This window comes from Poecilia mexicana, unplaced genomic scaffold, assembly GCF_051168715.1.
Source record: "Poecilia mexicana isolate PSO_F unplaced genomic scaffold, ASM5116871v1 scaffold_2, whole genome shotgun sequence".
NCBI classification, from domain to species: domain Eukaryota; kingdom Metazoa; phylum Chordata; class Actinopteri; order Cyprinodontiformes; family Poeciliidae; genus Poecilia; species Poecilia mexicana.
The window spans coordinates 16,832,631-16,848,495 of record NW_028263371.1 but is presented as its reverse complement, the minus strand read 5'-3'; the positions used below and the strand labels follow the sequence as shown (position 1 = coordinate 16,848,495).

Genomic DNA, 15,865 nt, shown 5'->3' with positions numbered 1-15,865 from the left:
GTTTCCACACAACGATTATATGAAATGCTCGTCTCTTTGAACAGGAGAGAAGATAAAATGATACAGACTAAAAATTTTATCACAATATTGTGTGGTACTATTGTGATAGCGATAAAAGTGATAAAAACTATTTATCACTACTTTTTCAGGGATGGCTGTGAATCCTTGACACAGCATTCATAGTTCCCCAAACAAAAACTGCTCTTGAAAACATTTGTAATACGCTTCCTTCGGACATTAGTCACATCAAGAAGTGTTCTTTGTATCACTCAAATCCACACAGTAAGTGCATTTAATCATATTTTCAGATTTATTGATGTCTATTGATGCTCTCATTGAACAAACGGTGGAGAATTTCTTTTTAACCCTTTTACGCCGGAATTTCAAGCATCTGCCTAAATAAACCTTCCTTATTTTAATTGTAAGTAGTTCTTTAAATGTCCTGTGAGATGATATACTTACCCATGTATCGATAACAACTGGAACTTACAATATCCAGCAAGTTATTTTCGCAATATGCCGTCTATTAAACGAGTGCCCCCCGGATTAATTACACTCTCTGCAGCTGCAGCTGTGAAGTTACCGTAGTAACCCGATACTTGCTGGAAAGGGCAACGCCTCCCCTTTCAGAAACCGTTGGAATTTTTCAGATAGCGCTACGTGTGGCGGAATTACGGTACTGCAAATTTGGATGTGTCGCCGCCGACACATCCCCGCGTAAAAGGGTTAAACATTGTCAATTGGAATGTATCGCGTCAACAACAAATCTACATTTCCATAAGAAATTTATCACGATAAATGGAAAGCGATAAATGCCCAAACCTTGGTGAACAGAGATCATGCCTCTACAGGTGTTACTCTATGTAACACTTAATCCACTCTCGCTTCATACATCTAGAGAAAACTTTGGCCACTCCAACTAACTTTGGCATCTCATTAAAATGACTCTAAACTATAATCTCAACCAGAATTTACCCCTTTGCATATTTCTTCTGTTTGCGAAAATACAGTTTTTAAATTATTTAATTTGTTGAGGGAATAATATGCCAAACCAACCTGTTCCTGTGTTCTTATTATTGAATTGTGAACAACAGCCCTGCAAATAATCCTGACAATTTTAGGGGGTTTTAAACGTCATTAATTGGAATGACAAGAAATTTATCACGGTAAATGATAAACGATTTATCGTTTATGAAATTCTGATTTATCGTTGTAACGGTGAATCCCAATTCATGATGTTTAAAATGTCCCAAAACCGTCCGTATTGTCAGCATTGTTCTCCTCTGTTCAATATATGAATATGTGATTAAACGCAGTTACTGCGTGCATTTTAGTGATTACTTCTTCATGTGACTGGTGTCATAAAGATATTTATTACAATATAGCATTTGTGTTTGTGATGCTATTATTGCTGTGTCATGTAGTCAGCAAGTTTTATCGTTATCACAACAGTACCACAAAATATCATGACAAAGTCCATACTGCCCACTCCTACATGCAGTGATCAGGCCTTTATTTGACTAGCGAAACTAATGTTGTTTCTCTACATTATAAATGAGGTTTTTTCAAATAAGACCAAGCTGATTTCTGTCTCTTTCTTTCCCATGATAATGAATTTAAAAACAGATTTTTATATTGAATCCAGTTATCTTTGTCTGATGTGATGAATTACTTTGGTCTGAAACAATAAGATGTCAAGAGGACAAGAGCAGAAGAAATGTGAACATTTTCACTCCATCACACCTGGATTCAGACCTGTGCTTAATCTACACTAAAATTCAGCTAAACCAAAATCCATCCATTTGCTGGGGGCCTGGAGGCAAAAGGAGCATAATAATAAAAGATTCAGTTGCTTTTGTCTTTTCATAATGGTTTTATTTTTTTTGTTTGTGTGGTTTTCTGTTAATAAAGGCCGCTTGCGTGACTGATTTTTGTATTGAGACACCCTTAATGTACGCAAAGTCTTATCTCCAGGTGCATGGAGAATATATATAAAGCTATCCTCACTTATGAAAAATAATGAAATATCTGGGATATCAAGCCCAGACCGCTTTGGCAGTTTTCCTTTTACATATGTGCTTCAAAGCTGAACATTTCTTTAGTCTTACTACGCATGCTCTCAACACTTGGATTATTTCAGAATGGGTCCAGTTCGAACAGTTCATGGCAGAGATGGTTGAGGAACTGTAACGATGACTGATTTATGTTGACTGATTGATTAGAGAATCACTGATCGAGCTCTTTCTGCCAGTACCAGTCTCTAGTTTTTTACTTTTCAGGTCTGATTCAGTCAGAGTTCTTCAGATGACAATACATACAGGAAAAAAATAATAACATTTTGAATCTTTTGATAGTGTGTTTGTATCACACATTTCAGCAACAAGGCAGTTCAAAGTGCTTTACAGGATGAGTGCAGTAACCTTTTATGAAACAAAAAATTAATGCTACATTTTGCCAAATGCCATCATCAAAATCATCAAGAAAATATACATCAACTATATCAGTCAATGCTCTACTTACTACTAATCAAAGACAACTGTAAACAGCTGGGGGTTTTAGCCTCAGCATAGAAGCTGAATGCTGCTTCTCCATGTTTGGTTCTGATTCTGGGGATGCAGACCAGACCAGAACCAGATGACCTAAGAGGTCTGGGCATAGTAGCCTTGGATTGAGCAGAAAATGAATCACTGAAGCCAGCTAGCTTCGAGTCGTCTTTGTCCAGTATTAGCAGCTACAGCTAATGGTCTGTCAGACTCAGTTTGATTGGGAACCAAAATTGCAACATTTGTTACATTTTCAACTAATTGAAAAACCTGTTCTCCTTTCCACCTGTGGTGGCGCTGGACCAGGAACTATTGAAGGAAATGTCACAAAAACCTTGGAAGAAAACACTGAGCGCAACTTCCTTCATCATAAAATGTAGATAAAAATGGAGTGGCATCAGATTTGAGTGGTTATAGGATTTCTCTTTTATCTTTGGCAAAAGATCACGCGCCATTTCTCCCACTAGTGCCAGATTCTTGTGTTTGCTTTGGTTGTATTTACCCAGAATCCCCTGCACTGTATCCTCTTCCTTCTGTTGGAGCGGTCTCTGGTCTCCTTCACATATACATTTGAACCTCACCAGAGTTCATTTAGATCAATCCGAGACCAAAGTTTTTAGACGGACCAGAGTTTGATCTTTTTTGTTTTGTCCACGTCAGAGTTTGATTATGCATTCACACCTCCCCAAATGAACCAGACTTTCTAGACAAATGGACTGGAGCTGGTGTGAACCCACCCCTGGTCCTTTAGACTGTGAGACTAAATAAACAAACAACCTCGTAGTTAGTTGTTTCTTTGCCTATAGGCTTGAAAGGAAGATACCATGTCCTTTTAGGTCCACCTTCAGTGGAGCTAAAGGTCAAAGGGCACATGCAGTATGTGGTAGGTAAGGGTTAATAGCGATGAGAAAGGCCCTCCACCGCAGAGTTTTGCCTAAATTAGCATCTGTGTCTCCATTTGGGAACTCTTGACAGGGGGCATAAATCTTCTCCTCATTTGGCCTAATCTGTTTAACTCCACTGCTGGAAGACGGTCCATCGCTGATTTCAGACACTTGCGCTCCATAAACACTTAAGAGCGTCTTGCCAAAGACAAGCAGACTAATGATGCTGACAGCGATATGGGCAGCAGAGCCGGCGGAACGGCGTTGGTCGTACGGCTGGCAGGGCCCGAGGTGCTGAGAGGTTCTGGCAGCGCTCGGGGAGACCGGGCCGCCCGCTATGTAAACCCCGCAGCACATGTTCGACAATCCAGCGAAACATCTCGGGCAGTATTTATTTTAACAGGCCAAATGATACGTCTATTTTTCTCGAGAGGAATGTTAACTTTTAAATGATTTCCCCTTCGAGGGACGAGCGCCGGGACCGAGGGAGGAGACTGCACCGGGGCCAGTCAGACGATTTCTGCAGGAAAATGGAAATCATCGCGAAAGCCGGGCTGACTGACGCCTCACTGAGCCTAAAGTGAATCAGCAGATTTATTTAGTGCTTGATCGGCTGGTTTTGATCAAGATCTGCTTATAATCTCAGTAAACAACTTCGACTATACACTGCAAAAACACAAAATCTTCTCAAGTATTTCTGCTGTATTTCTTTTGCAAATATTTTATTACACTTGAAATAAGACAAAAGTAACTTATAAGTAATTTTTCAGCAAGATATAGGAGCTTGTTTGAAGTCAGTAATTCCTTAATATTCATTAAAAAAAGAAAGTACTGGCAGATTATTTCACATAAAAGATGGGGAAAATGACTTGCATGTGAAATATTAACTAGAAACTAGACCAATGCTTAGTAAGGTTTGGTGTTTTTGTAGTGTGGGTTTGAATGCTACTTTTATCCACTCAAAAGGCAATAAAAAAAAGTTGCTCTTCACTCCCTCTCAAATGTCTAATTATGTTCTAATTTGTAGACATAAATAAAAAGTGCTTGCCATAACAAGATATTTTCCCATGTTAAAAGTGAAATAATCTGCCAATGGAACAAGAACTTTTTTTATTTGAAGGAAACTTAAAAAAACTAAACATAAAAAGAAGCTCTCATATCTTGCTGGAAACTTTCTTGCAAGTTAGTTCTGCTGTATTTCAAGAGTATTAACTAGAAACTAGATAAAAAAAACTTGGTAAAAGTTTTTGCAGTGTAATGCAGACTGTGTCTAATGTCACCCGGGAAATATGCGAACTCTTAGCTACGAGGAATAATATCCAGTCCTTAACCGTCTGGATATGACGGCCGAAATGATTTTGTTTATTAAAGTTCAAACATGAGGCTTTGGATTTAAAGTGCTTATTGGCCTGTTTGCCGTATTTGTAAAAAATTACTTTCTTGTCTGGAGTTAAAACTCTTAAATTAGTCCTGAGCCAAACCAGCTAAGTGGGAATGCTCCGAAAGACGTTACATAAGGAAGCCTGAACTCTTTAATCAATGCAAAACACACAGGCCACCCAGGATCAAAGCCACCGTTAAATCTCCAGCATTAATGTAAACTCCTTTTGACAAAGACCAACATGGTGAATCATCCAGTAACAAAGAGAAAGTCAGGAGAAATGCTGCCTGTGGAGCAGTAGGTTAGAGACCCAATGTTTATAAAGGGCTTTATAAACTTAATTCAGCTTTAAATAGTTTTTACAGCTGCAGTATGTAACTTTTATTAAAAAATAAATGTTTCTTACACATTTGTTAAAACTGTCACTATGCTGTGACAGCTGAGACAGATAATCTGTGAAAAAATCGATCTCCACCTCCTCCCTCCAATGCTACTGTTGCCATCTTAAGAAATGCCCCGGTCCAAAACAGCCAATCAGAACCAGGAGGAGGGTCTTAGTGCTGTCAATCAACCTCATGAACTTGCTGCTGAATGTGCTAATAGCGAAGAAACGACTTACCGTTACCGTTATTTATCATTACTCGTGCTAAGTAGCCTTAGCATTCACACCCGGCTTTGCTAGCTGCAGCATAGCAATGAGCAGCGCCACACAGAGAGTGATTGACAGCGCCAAGACCCGCCTCCTGGTTCTGATTGGTTGTTTCTACTTAGCAGCAGAAGAAAACAGATTTTATCACAAATTTTCTGTCTCATACTTTCATGTATGGTTTAATGTGTTTGACTCCAATTTGTCATGAACTGTCATGACAAAGTAACACTTTCAACATATGTAAAAAAATGTTTCATAAGTTACATACTGCAGCTTTAACTACACTAAGCACTTTACACTAGAGCCACATTTACCTTAAAGAAATTATACAGTCAGACATGAAAACTGACTATGTGATGTAGACTACCTTAAGAGGGGGGGAAAAAGAGTAAAACAAATGGTGGATCATTTTTCAAAGTCATATTTTCACTACATTTGTTTAAAAAAAACATACATAAATAAACACTAGTAACTTAGATCAAAATGACCAAATTGGGGCCATCTGCCTGAACCAGCTGGGTGGTTTGAGAAGACAGAGACACAAAAAGAAACAGATGAACCAATGTAGAATTACTTTCAGTGTTCATGACGGTCAACAGCAGGGAAGGGAGAAATTAACACACCAGTTACAAGAGTCTGGTGTAAATCAGTCCGGCAGTCAGCAGACATTTTCATACATTTCAGACATTAATGACGTCATGTTGTATTTATAATTTTTCTGAAAAGTCCTCAGTGATGGTGTTGTTCTCCCTCACCCTGCACACAGACCTCCACATAATTAGTAACACATTCCCTTCTAGCAAATCTGCCTCCGCCAGCAACACGCTCCCTATTAACACAAGCCCTGATGTCGGGAGAGCTATAAAAATATGAAGTTGAGGGGGGGGGAAGTAAACAGTTATGAAAATATGTTGCAGGACTGGCAGAGCGTTTATGGCCCAGGGAGGGCTTGTAGGGGAGAGCGACGTGTTTTAATGAAAAAGTCGTCCCTGCAGAGCGGAAAGGGCCTGGTTGGTGTCAGGCTGGTGTGGTTTCTCCTTCCTTTGCGGAAAGACCAGCATGTGTGTGTGTGTGTGTGTGTGTGTGTGTGTGTGTGTGTGTGTGTGTGTGTGTGTGTGTGTGTGTGTGTGTGTGTGTATCAGCAGGGGGTTTGTGACCCACTTATAAAATTTGTTTCCAATTGCCTTGCACAGGAAGGCAATGGCATTGCTTATAAAGGCAATGACAAAAGGTTGCAAAGTTTAAAGGGACATGAAAATGTTTGGAAGGAAAAGTACATTATTATATTTATGTATTTGATTCAATCTCTTCGTGTTTGTCTCATTGTTCTTCCAGACCAAGAGGGACTGATACGGCGAGGGATGGAGTGGCCCGACTCTCCTGCCACCTGCCTTCCCTACGTCACCCTGACCTTCAATCTTCATTCCTCCAGCAGGAACAAAGACAGAGCCTGTCCTGTGTGAGACTTCTCTGAATCCCGTCAGAAAGCGTTAGAGAGGCTGTAGTCAAGAAACGTGACACATTGGCCACCGCCTGCAGTGCCAGGACCCTCTGGGTGTCCCAGTCATGAAGCCGTCCATCTCCACCGGCCCTCCTTCTGGACTCCTGCTGGTCCTGATGTGTTGTCCTCTGCTGGGCTTCGTCCAATCTGCCAGCAGCAGCAGCAAGGCTGGCGATAAGGGACACCAGCAGCTTGTCGACACCGACCCAGATCGCTGCATGAGGCACCACTTTGTGGAGACCATCACACATCCCATTTACAAATGCAACTCTAAGGTAAATTGTGCGACCGACGTGCAAGTCGACATGCTGCGTCGTTCTCTCATTCTTCCTTTACCAGAATGTTCCACCGGAAACGTTGCAAACATCATGGAAATATTTTGTTCCAGATAAAACCTCTGGGGTCCAAAGCAAACCCCAGAACACAGGCCAAAGTATTTGTATTACTCCCGCTCTCCACCTCTGTGTCTTTATCTCCATCTCTCAGTCAAGCAGACAAGTCACGCTTTGTTTCAAAGAAAAAGTGTGTGTGTGTGTGTGTGTAAGTGTGTGTGTATAGAGTGCTGGACCTGGGCCACGCTGCAGACCTGTTCTGCACCTCAGCTAGGACTTGTTTTTTTGCCAAAGAGGACGTTTCGTGTCAGTCTGTTCTCTGCTACCTCCTCCAAGGGTCCGCAGGGAGAGAGATGGGTCGAGGGAAGAATATGAAAGGCGCTTGCGAGAAACACAATCCAGAGGAGCGGTTCTGGTTCTGATGCTGAAGACAGCTTAGCGGCAACCGCTTCACGTGGGAAGACTGGTGGTCCACTTAGCCGCAGCAGACATGCAAAGGCATTTTGTGGAAAGGTGCTGTCAATTAGGCCCCTTTCCTTTGTTGTGGATCACAGCAGTTGTTCCTCTGGTTTGAGTGATCTGCTCTTTGGTCTTTTTTAATGTTCTGACTCTGAGTGCATCAAGCAGGTGGTGAAACCACAGCTCAGCTCAGCTCAGGCAAGGCCTCCCTGACCGGCGTGAGTCCTCTGCAGCCGTACATATAGGGGAACTGGAAGCCAGGCTGAGGCAAAAAACTTTACAGAAAATCCACATTACTCACTTTTTAAGTAAATGCTCGTGTTTATCTAGGATATCGGAAAAGTGCCTCCCAAAATCTTTTACACTCCATGTTTCACTTTTTTTCCCCACATCATAACTTCATAGTGTTTATTTTTTTCTGTAATAGGCCAGCTGGATGTCTGAAACATAACTCAAGCTCAGTCCGACTGGATGGAGAACATTTGATAACATCAATTTTCAAATCTTGCTAAGGATTCTTTTTAGGGCTGCCAACATCTTAACGCACGCGGTTAATCTGAAAAGTTTATTGTATTAATATTAAATAATGCAGATTAATCACATTACCAATCCTATTTGGACCCAATAGCTTCTCTCCCATGGAGGTGTTACCTTGTTTACAGCAACTTAATGCACAGTCTTGTACTGCGGTCAGCAATGTAGAAATGTTGAGCGAGGAGAGTCATACAGGTGAGGTCAGTAAATGTGGCTAGATGTGACCGTCCCATTGGATAAAACCAAGGCAGCATGTACTTATTGCAACTGGGAATTATCCTTCCACCAAAGCATATCCAGTTCATAGTTAATATTTCTAAATTACGTTTGAAACAAATTAACTTCTTTTAAACTTTCCTGAATATGAAAACCTGGAAAGCTGAGATGTTCAGTTTGAGACAATAAGAGATTTTCTTACACAGTTTTTGTGTTTTTACATTTCAAGCCTACAAAGTCAAGCATAGTGATTAATCTGATTTTTTTTTTTTTTTATCAATTGACTGTACTAATTCTTACTGAATTTAGGGCTATACTTTGACTGGGCCACATGAATAAGCTAATGATCTGGTCTGTTTAGGGCAGATTGAAGATGAACTCCCATCTCCCATCCAAACCTTCAGTCTTTATTCAGATCCGTCGTCACATTAACTCAGCATAATGCTGCCGCCACCATGTTTCTTAAAAGGATTGTTGTGTTCCAGATGCCATTTCACAAAACCCCTATGAATTTCACATATGAAAATCCATGTGCTTATGTGGTACAAATCTTCACATGTGAATGACATGAAAAAAGCACATGTATACATGCAGACTCAGTACAAAACATGTGATTCCCATTTTTTCACACGTGTTGCACATATGTCAGCATATTTCACCATATAGAAATGTGATACCATATACGACACATGTGATACATGTAGCACATGTGATACCTGTGCTACATGTATCACATGTGTCGTAGTTTTTCCAGCACACATACCTCAATGCTGGCGGACCAGAAGACATCTGAGGCCTGCACAGAACTGCAACATTTGTACTGAGATTAAATAACACACACCGCTACACCTCTGAAAGGAAGAGGTTCCACTGGACTTTATGTTGGGTTTCTGGAGCAAAGGGCTGCCACTTGCTTTAGACTGATGTAAGAAAAGTTGCACTATTTTATGTTTTTATGTATGTGTCAGGTTTTAATACATAAAGAAAAGCTAAATGTGTATAATACTTTTGCAAGGACTTGTTAGCTACTGCTGTGGAAGTTTATGCAAGTAAGCACAAATATCACAGACATGTTTACAACATCGTTAAGTGTAAAATAAATGAGTTGAAATTGCCAAAATGTATCGACACACGTTCTGAAATTTGAACAATTTTAAATGTGAACAATTGGAGAGATCTTACATGTTGCTGGATGTGAGATCTCTCCATGTTTTTCTTTTTTTCTGCAGAAACATGGAGGAACTATTAATGAACATGTTTCTCCGGTTAGCCTGACATTCGTCACCCACAGCTGATCTCATCATCTGAGGCAAATAAACGGTCATTTCAAAGTGATGCAGTGAAACCTGAAGCTGCCTGGCGATAGCCTGCCTTCTGCAGGCCGCTGATGTTTATCGAGGGATATGTGTAACTGATCAGTTATTAGTAATGGTCAGTTACAACGATAGACTGAGAAATCACAAACAGGTGCTTACAGGAGTGTTTTCACAGCCGGGTTGTGTGAATTAAACTGCATCCCCCTCATACAACTAGCATCTTTCAACAGGATGTGTGCATTTTTTTTAAATACTCACTTTTTATTCCAACAAAAGCGTGACCTATTCCCATCCATCCATCCATTTTTTACACCCTTGTCCCTTAGTGGGGTCGGGAGGGGTGTGACCTATTCCCACAAAATTTATAAAAATAATTTAAGATAAATTTTGTTAGAATAATTTTTGTTCAATTTAAATTCTGTCTTTAGTTTTGAATTATAATTTATTATATCTATATGTACACAGTTTAGATTTTTATTTCACAGCCCTCATTTTTCTTTTAAGATAAAAAACAGCAGATGCTAAAACACGTGAATATTGTATCCACTAATATGTACATTTTAAAATAACTTTAGATAAAAATACAGATACAAAATGTATCTAGAGAACATTTGTGTGTGTGATTATCTGTACTTGTATTTTTCATTTAACAATCTGATCATTTTTTCTACAGCGTTCTGGACAAAACATACTGCGTCACGACACACAATTAAAACTATAAAGTGATTTGAGTTTTGACACGTTTCCAGTTCATCACATGGCACATAACCTGATGAAATTACCCCGGTTAGACAAACCCAGCTTATTTTCAAAGCCGCCTTTGAACACTGGGGGTGAATATTCATCTGAGGTGCAGCTGGTTCAGTCTAGTCACCATCTTTTACAGGTACGAGTTCTCACTGGTCTCCCAAAGCCACACATTTGCCAAACTTTAAGCTGCAGGAATGCTTGGAACACAAAATAACTCCAAGTTGTGCTTGATCTGGTCACAATAAATTAAAATAACTTTTCCGCCCACTCCACCCAGAGAACAAGTCGTGAGATGTTGCAAATTTCGGCAAGTCTTTCGACCTCGACCTCAACATCTGCTGAGGAAGAAGAGACACCACCTTCTTTGGTGTGTTGCGTGCTCAAGGTCGCTCGGTCGCCCTGTCCCAAAACAAAGACGGTGGAACAGTGACGCTGCCGCATCACAAAAACATTCTGTCACATCGTGCCTACAAGCACATGACTGACCATTATACGGCCTCCCACAGGGTGGTGTGGGTTTAAATTGCTTCTCAATGGTTTTAAACCAACATAGTTTAACACCCATGTAGATCTTCAGAGGTCTCCAGGGCGCAATAAGTCCCTCTTCTTTTGGAAACTATAACCATATGATAGGCCTCCAGCTCCAATATACTTTCTTGGTATCTTTTTTTTTTACTCTTCTGCATTCTTGTACACAGTGTGAGCCTGCAGCTAGGTATTTAGATGTCACAGTGAAGTCTTATTTGTAGCCTTTTCTTCCTAAAATGTATAATTTCATCACATATTTGCATGAAGGTTAAAGATAAGTTTATTTGTAAAGCACATTTTAGCAACACAGCAGTTCAAAGCGCTTCACCCCATTAAACGTAATACACTAACCAACTATGAAACAAGCAATAAACATTCTATTTGGTCAAATGTCATAATCAAAATCATCAAACATACATGGATCAAATATGCTGATTAATGTTCCAGTTATTTTGAATCAAATGCCTCTCCAAACAGGTGGGTCTTTAGCTCTGATTTAGGGGAGCTCAGTGTTTCAGCTGTTTTACACTTTTCTGGAAGTTTGTTCCAGATTTGTGGTGAATAGAAGCTGAATGCTGCTTCTCCTTGTTTGGTTCTGGTTCTGGATGCAGAGCAGACCCAGAAGACCTGAGAGGTGTGGAAGGTTGATACAACAACAGGAGATCTTTAATGTACTGTGGTGCTACGATGTTCAGTGATTTATAAACTAACATTATTATTATTAATTATTATTATTATTTCTATTGATATTATTATTTCAGTGAGAACGCGAGCAGCATTGTGTTAGATCAGCTGCATCTGTCTGCTTTTTCAGGCAGACCTGTGGAGACTCTGCAGTCATCAATGTGACTAAAGATAAACACGTGGATGAGTTTCTCCATTCGTCCGTTAATCCTGGAAATGTTCTTCTGGTGACAGAAGGCCGACTTTGTATCTGTTTTTATGTGACTCTGAAGGTTCAGGTGAGAGTTCATCACTACCCCCAGATTTTATGCCTAATTGCTGGTTTCTAGCTGTAATAACTGAGCTGTGCATTGACTCTAGATCGTTCCTCTCTGGGTCCAAAGATAATAACTTCAGTTTTGTTTCTGTTCAGCTGGAGAAAGTCATGGCACATCCATAAACAACAGAGATTTACTGTAGTTACTTTTTTGAAAGTGTTTCGTAGTTCTGATGCTTTGGACCACAGCGGTGACTCAGTTGTTCTTCATGTGTGAATCAGTGGATGAATGAATGACAGCTCTGAATGGATGGTGGGACAGCAGTGGGGGGTGGGGAGGCGCGAGGGTCGGGACGGGGCGAGCAGATGAGGGGAGAGAGCGACGGCCCAATGCTCGGCCAGAACAAAGACAAATGGTCTTAAAGTGGCGACAGCGCTTCTGACGTGTGTGTGTGTGTGTGTGTGTGTGTGTGTATTTGTGACATCCTGCTATGGCCCCAGACAGGCTTTTGTCAAAGTGGGTACACGGGTGGCGACACACAGCAGCTGACAGAAGACGTGACACAGGAGGCTGTTTAGGGGTGGCGACAGGAATGCAGTGACCCACAGAGGAGCGCCAGTCGGATGGTCACTACACTAATCAGGCTGCTGCTATGTGTGTGTGTGTGTGTGTGTGTGTGTGGGGGGATGGGTCAACCTTGAGGAAGACTTGATACACCCCTGTCTGCTGTGTGTGACTAAACTACCTCAGGTGTGGGAGTGTGGGACCGGCTCCTGTTGCTATCTCTCATTTCGCAGATGCAAGGCCAGGGAGTAGGAGGCCAAAGGGGCGCTAGACGCTACTTCCTATCAGGGCAGACTCAAACAATGCTCCGCTGTGCTCACACCGCCCTGTTCCCCTGTCCTTATCTCTGACAGAACCTTGATGTTGATGAAAACCCTCTGTGTGACTGACCTGCCCTCTCTCGTGTCTCTGCAGATGGTGTTGCTGGCGCGCTGCGAGGGCCACTGCAGCCACACCACCCGCTCAGACCCGCTCATCTCCTTCAGCTCCGTGCTCAAGCAGCCCTTCAAGAGCTTCTGCTCCTGCTGCCGACCACACACCTCCAAGCTGAAGGCGGTGAGGCTGCGCTGCGCCGGCGGGACTCGCATTACGGCCACCTACAGATACATCCTAGCCTGCAACTGCGAGGAGTGCAGCTGAGTAGGCGGCAGTTCCCTCCAAGACCCCGGCCCCCCAAAGGCTCTCGTTTTTCTTGGCCTCGGACCTCGTTCTGGAACTGTTCGGAATGCTCCGTTGATTTTTGGATATAGAGTTATGCTCCAAAAATGCTGGACGTTAACAGTTTAGAGGAATCAAATCCGCCCTCCCCCCCCTTCACGTGCTCCTAATAATTGACCCGCAGCTCTGGGACACATGTAGAACGCTCCATACCTTCTCCATTATAAGTGCTTTCAATCACGATGAGCCATGCAAAGCATATTTCTTCAGCTCACAAGGCCAAACACCGCAAACTGCTGATCCCGGGGGCCGGTTTGAGACCCTTCCCCGCCTGAGAGACACACTCCGCTCATTACAGGCCTCAGTAATCCATCACACACACACACGCACACACACACACGCTCTCAAACCGCAGTGTGGCGCTTCGAAGAATCTGTGACAGCTAAGCGAACCCCTCCCACACGTTTGACAACAAGACAACACGCCTCGTTAAAATGCAGCACGGGAAAAGGACGAGGCCTCCCCAGACGCACGGTGGAACTATACAGGAACATCTGCACTGTTACTCAACCAATAACATTTACACACTTCCTGCAGATCTTCATGTAGCTCTGTAAATCTTCACTGTCGCTTACAGGAGAGCTCATCATGTGGACGTTCTAGGAGAAACGGAGGGCAAAGGAAACCCTGAGGTTAAAAACACAGCCAAGGACGAAGGCCCACCTGTGGGTGTTGGTTTGGACTCTCCCTAGACTGTCACTTATGTTAGTGTTCATAATCTCTATCTGAGTCTTTGTGATGTTCGTGTCAGCGTTGTTGTAACCGCAGCCTCCGTCATGCCAGGTTGGTAGAGTGCCTTGCAAAAGAATTTATTCCCCTTGAACTTTTTTTCACATTTTGAAATTGAGATTTTATGCGATAGACGTAAGAAGGCAAATGCGACCCAAATCGACTGATGGAGCTGGTGTGTGCCCCAGGGCAGCTGTGGCTACAATCCAGTAGCCACATGAGTGTACAGAAAAGCTTGATTTTGTTGCCCCTAACAGCAGACATAAGGAAGACTGTAGATGTTAGGTCTAGTGGTAAGAGGGTTTCCATTGTACCTATTAATGCAGACTTAGGCATATTTGATCTTTGAACTATTAGGAAAGGCAGTTAGAAGCATTTTTAGAATATTCCTACAAACCATCAGAACTGGTGCAGCACACACCGCCTCCTGACTCTAGAACACCTTTGGGGCCAATTAGAGCAGAGACTGTGAGCCACAGGCCTTTTTGTCCGACATCAGTGTCTTACCTCTTCGATGCTGTTATGAAAGAACGGTCGAAAATTCCCGTCAACACACTCCTGTACCTTGAGGAAAACCGTCCCGGAGGAGCTGAAACTGAAATCACTTTGATGGCTGGGCCGACATCGTTGTCAGACCGTCTGGGGTAAGAATGCTCTGCAGCTCGAGTCCACCTGTAGATGAGCAAAAACATCTGGCAAAATACTGCAGCTGAAGCTCAGTCAGATTGGAAAGAGGACATCTGTGAAGCAATCTTTAAGTCTTGCCACAGATTATCTATTGAGTGTAGGTCTGGACTTTGACTGGGCCATTTAAACCAATGACTGTGCTGCGACCTGAACTGTCCCGCTGTAGTTCTGGCTGGATGTTTTCGGTTGTCATCATGGAAGAACGTTCTGCGAGGTTCTGACAGAGCAGGGCTGAATGCAAACGCAGCATTTTCTTCCATTTCATATTTATGCACTATTTTGTGTTGTTCTATCACGTAAAATCCCAATAAAATATACTCAAGTTCGTGATTATAATGTGACAAAATGTGAAAGCGGTATGAATACCTGTACAAGGCACTGTACAATTGCTGCTATTGCCTGTTGTTTATTGTTACTCCTTCCATGTTGAACCAGCGCTACAGTTGCTCTGCCAATGTCCATGTTGCTCGCGAGTATTGACCTTACAGCCAACGTCGAATACAAAACTTTAAACTCCTGCACATCTCCTTCTGTCTGTGTGAGACTCGTTCAGCCTTCAGTCTCTGATCAGTGTATCCAAGTGTAAAAGTATGTCAGTGTTCAAATTGTGGTTTTTGTATAATTAAAACTCTACAACCACAATGTGTTCAGTGCTTACATGCATCAAGCTGTTTGGTTGACTTTCCCTTTTTGCCCATTAGAGCACACATTTTCAGTCCGAAACAGGACTTGATGTCTTTTGTTCTCAAAATTTTTAATACTTTTACTTACTTTTTCATTTTGAGAGCAGGACTTCATGTCTTTCTTCTCAAAACTTGGAATGATTGTACTCAAAACTTCTTACGATCAGACTTAGTCTCTGTTCTACTATCGAATGTTGCAACCTGCACCATCCGCAGAATTTAGGGAGAAACAACGACCTCAGCTTTCTGTTCCATGTTACACTAAACATCCACTAGCAGTGCTACTGATCACTAACAGCTACTGATCTTAGGCAGGAGTTTGTTCACCCTACCAACTCCCTTCATCCAGTGGGTGGCGCAGGTTGCTACAATCGATAGTAGAGGTGTGCCGATCGATCGGTCACCGATCATAATCGGCCGATTTTCGTGAAAAAGTGCATGATCTGTGATC

General features: G+C 42.0%; 1 protein-coding gene across 2 annotated transcripts in view; it reads left to right on the top strand.

Moving 5' to 3' along the window:
- The window catches only part of ndp (norrin cystine knot growth factor NDP), a 39,750-nt gene extending 24,377 nt beyond the window's left edge, over nucleotides 1-15,373 (top strand). For both annotated transcript variants that reach the window (XM_088012077.1, XM_015006085.2), the window contains 2 exons: nucleotides 6,793-7,233; nucleotides 13,013-15,373. In XM_088012077.1, the coding sequence (XP_087868203.1) occupies nucleotides 7,024-7,233; nucleotides 13,013-13,237 (435 nt within the window). In that variant the 5' untranslated portion in view covers nucleotides 6,793-7,023 and the 3' untranslated portion in view covers nucleotides 13,238-15,373. The remainder of the gene's footprint in view (nucleotides 1-6,792; nucleotides 7,234-13,012) is intronic.
- The last annotated feature ends 492 nt before the right edge of the window (nucleotides 15,374-15,865 follow it).